This window comes from Trypanosoma grayi, assembly GCF_000691245.1.
Source record: "Trypanosoma grayi strain ANR4 Tgr_1211_V1, whole genome shotgun sequence".
Classification (NCBI taxonomy): Eukaryota; Euglenozoa; class Kinetoplastea; order Trypanosomatida; family Trypanosomatidae; genus Trypanosoma; species Trypanosoma grayi.
Genome location: NW_008826830.1, coordinates 1 through 2735, shown reverse-complemented (window position 1 = coordinate 2735; position 2735 = coordinate 1). Strand labels below are relative to the sequence as shown.

Below are 2735 nucleotides of genomic sequence, written 5' to 3'. Positions count from 1 at the left end.
TTTTTTTTTTTGGTTGTTGTTGCGATATGGTGTGCCTCTTCCCTCCGTTCACCACGGCTGCTGTCTTGTTATGCGTGCCCGCCAACAGAAGGAAAGAGTGCCACGTGTTTAGCAGGCGTAGCGTTGATCTGGTGGAATGACGAAAACAGCGGTGGAGTTTGTGCAGTGCGTGATCCCGGACGATCCTGTCCGGCGCCGCGCGGCATTGGTGGACATCGTGCTGCGCCACTGCCTGCACATACTGCTGCCCAACAAGCCGTCGCCGACGACGCAGCAGAACTGCGTCCGCGCGCACGTCAGAAACGGCCCTGGCGCGCATGTCGCGAACGGGGAAGCGGTAGGCGCGGACCAGCTGTGCGTGGACCGGCTCTCGGGCGGCATCACCAACGAGCTCTTCCACGTCTACCACCCGGCTCACAAAGCACACTCCGTCGTTGTCCGAGTCTTTGGAAAGGAGACGGAGCGTGTCATCTCTCGCGAAAGTGAACTCTTCTATCAGTCCATCTTCATCCCTACATACGTGCGGGGCATAAACTTCCTCGTCTACGAGTTCCTGAACCTCCACGAGGCGCTGCCCTTCACAGAGATGCCGGTTGAGCAGGCGAAGATCGCGCACGAGCTGGCCTCGTTCCAGGTGCGCGCCACGCTGGAGGCGCGGAGCGACCACCACAAGCCGGTGCTCAGCAGTGAGGAGCGGATGTATTGGGACTCGGTGGGTCCTACACTTGGCGGCGGCGCCGCGTTCGGCGTCTGCCGCTTCGACTGCGAGGAGAACTATACGATACACGCGCTGACAAAGTGGGTAGATCAGATGCTGTCGGACGGTATTCTGCGCAAGATGAATGCGGAGAGGCGGGAGAAGTATTTGGGCACAGCGCGGCAGCTGAAGCGCGAGGCAGCGTGGATGTGTGAGCTGCTGCTGCGCCACGCGGCAGAGCTGAGCGAGAGCGTGTGTCACAACGACCTCCTTAGCGCGAACATCATGCGTCACACGAAGAGTGGGTTTCTCAGGATCATCGACTTTGACTACGTGAAACGAAACTACCTCCTCTTTGACATCGCAAACCACTTTAATGAGTACACCGGACTAGAGTGCGACTACGATCGGTATTTTCCCTCTGACAACGCCATGATGCGGTTCATTGCGGTGTACCGCCAAACCCTGCGAGCGGAGCTGCAGGGGCACCGAGACGAAGCAAGCCGCAGGCAATTAGACGACATCATACCAGGGCAGGAGCGCCTGTTTATGTGCGGGGCGCAGACTGAGTCTGGCCAATATGAAGATGATGAAGAACAAGAGCAACGAACGATTGAGCATTGGGTCAGACTGGTCAAGCTCCTCACGCTGGCATCGCATCTCAGCTGGAGTATCTGGGCTCTTCTCCAGGAGGCTGTGTCAACGTTAGAGGTGGACTTCTTTGAATACGCCCGGCTTCGTCTGGCACGCTACCTTGCAACAAGGGATGCGTTCTCCGCGGAATTCGTGTGAATCCGGTGAAGACACGCGGAAGGGTCCATGGAGAGGCAACACATGGCGCTTTTGAAGGCTCCGCCGTGTCCCCATCCTTGTCTCTTTTCCACCCAATGCTTTGAGCACTCTTGCTTTCTCTTTATCCAGTCTCTGTATGTATGCGTGTTTGTTCGGCTGTTGGCACCACCAACCGCTGGTGTTGCTGATGCTTCTGTTGCGTTTGCTTTCTCCCTACTTCGTACCGGCGTTGGGTGGGAACGGAGCCATTTCTTGTTTCAACTTGGGTGAAAAAAAAAATGAGAGCGGGAAAGAGGAAGAGAAAGGAAAAGAGAGGGGCGAAGCGAGACTGGAGGGAAAGAGCGGATGGCAGGAGGGGAATAGCGAAAAGAAGCATAGATATCAGAAATGGGGAGATAACCAAGGCAGGGGGGTGAGCGTGGTGTCTGGAGAGGGCGGCAGGTCGACACACGCGCCCCACGCTCAGTCGCGCTTATGCGCGTCGTCTTTGTTGCACGTCTCTCCTCTTATGTTTCTTCTGTTGTTATCGTTGCCTGCATACCGTTGCGCTGCTCGCTTCCTTCCTCAAACCTTCCTTCCTTCCTTTACTTTCCTTTCCTTCCCTCCTTCGATTCGCGGTATATCGCACTCAAACGGCCACTGTTGTGGTTTTCACGCCGCACGTGTGTTACCTGCCGTGGGTTGCGCTCCGCCTCACACTCTCTGATTCTTTATCTTCCGCGGTCCACCACAACCGTGATTGTATGACTTTTCTTTGTTGGTTATACCCACGTAATTGTAAGATGCCCATTAATGGACATCGCCATCTAGAGACTCACATTCAGACGTACATGCATACATACATACATACCCACCTACACACACATGTCCTCTGCGTGTTCCATACATTGAATAAATGCATACAGTGTGTCGTTTTCTTCTTTTGTCTTTCTTTGCTTATTGGTCTTGTTCCGTGCCGTTGTCAATACTTCTTTGGGCAGGGACAGGCAAGGCGTCAAGGGGGTGGGGGTGATCGCATGCTGGAGGGCGACATCGACGATGTGTGGGCCGTCGTGACGGAGGTGGCTGTTGCCGAGCTCCTCGCTGCCGCAGCGAACAGCGGCGGCGGGTCTGGTCCGGCGGCGGTGGCAACAGCAACGATTCTCCTGCGGCTGCCGCGCAGCCCTGACTCGTGGAGTCGGCGCGAGCGCGACGCTTTCCTGCTGTGCCTCGACCGCGCAGTGGGGCGCGTATACCCGCCGCTCGA

The 2735-nt window shown here is 56.5% G+C and overlaps 2 protein-coding genes across 2 annotated transcripts; both read left to right on the top strand.

Moving 5' to 3' along the window:
• Nucleotides 1-136: 136 nt before the first annotated feature.
• On the top strand, nucleotides 137-1489 carry DQ04_12111010 (choline kinase; the record flags this gene model as incomplete). The annotated part of the gene is made up of 1 exon (XM_009316682.1): nucleotides 137-1489. One exon carries the CDS (start codon nucleotides 137-139, stop codon nucleotides 1487-1489), a length of 1353 nt encoding a protein of 450 aa, XP_009314957.1.
• Nucleotides 1490-2271: 782 nt separating this feature from the next.
• Nucleotides 2272-2735, top strand: DQ04_12111000 (hypothetical protein; the record flags this gene model as incomplete). The annotated part of the gene is made up of 1 exon (XM_009316681.1): nucleotides 2272-2735. A coding segment is annotated over one exon (464 nt), but the record flags the coding sequence as incomplete, so codon positions are not given.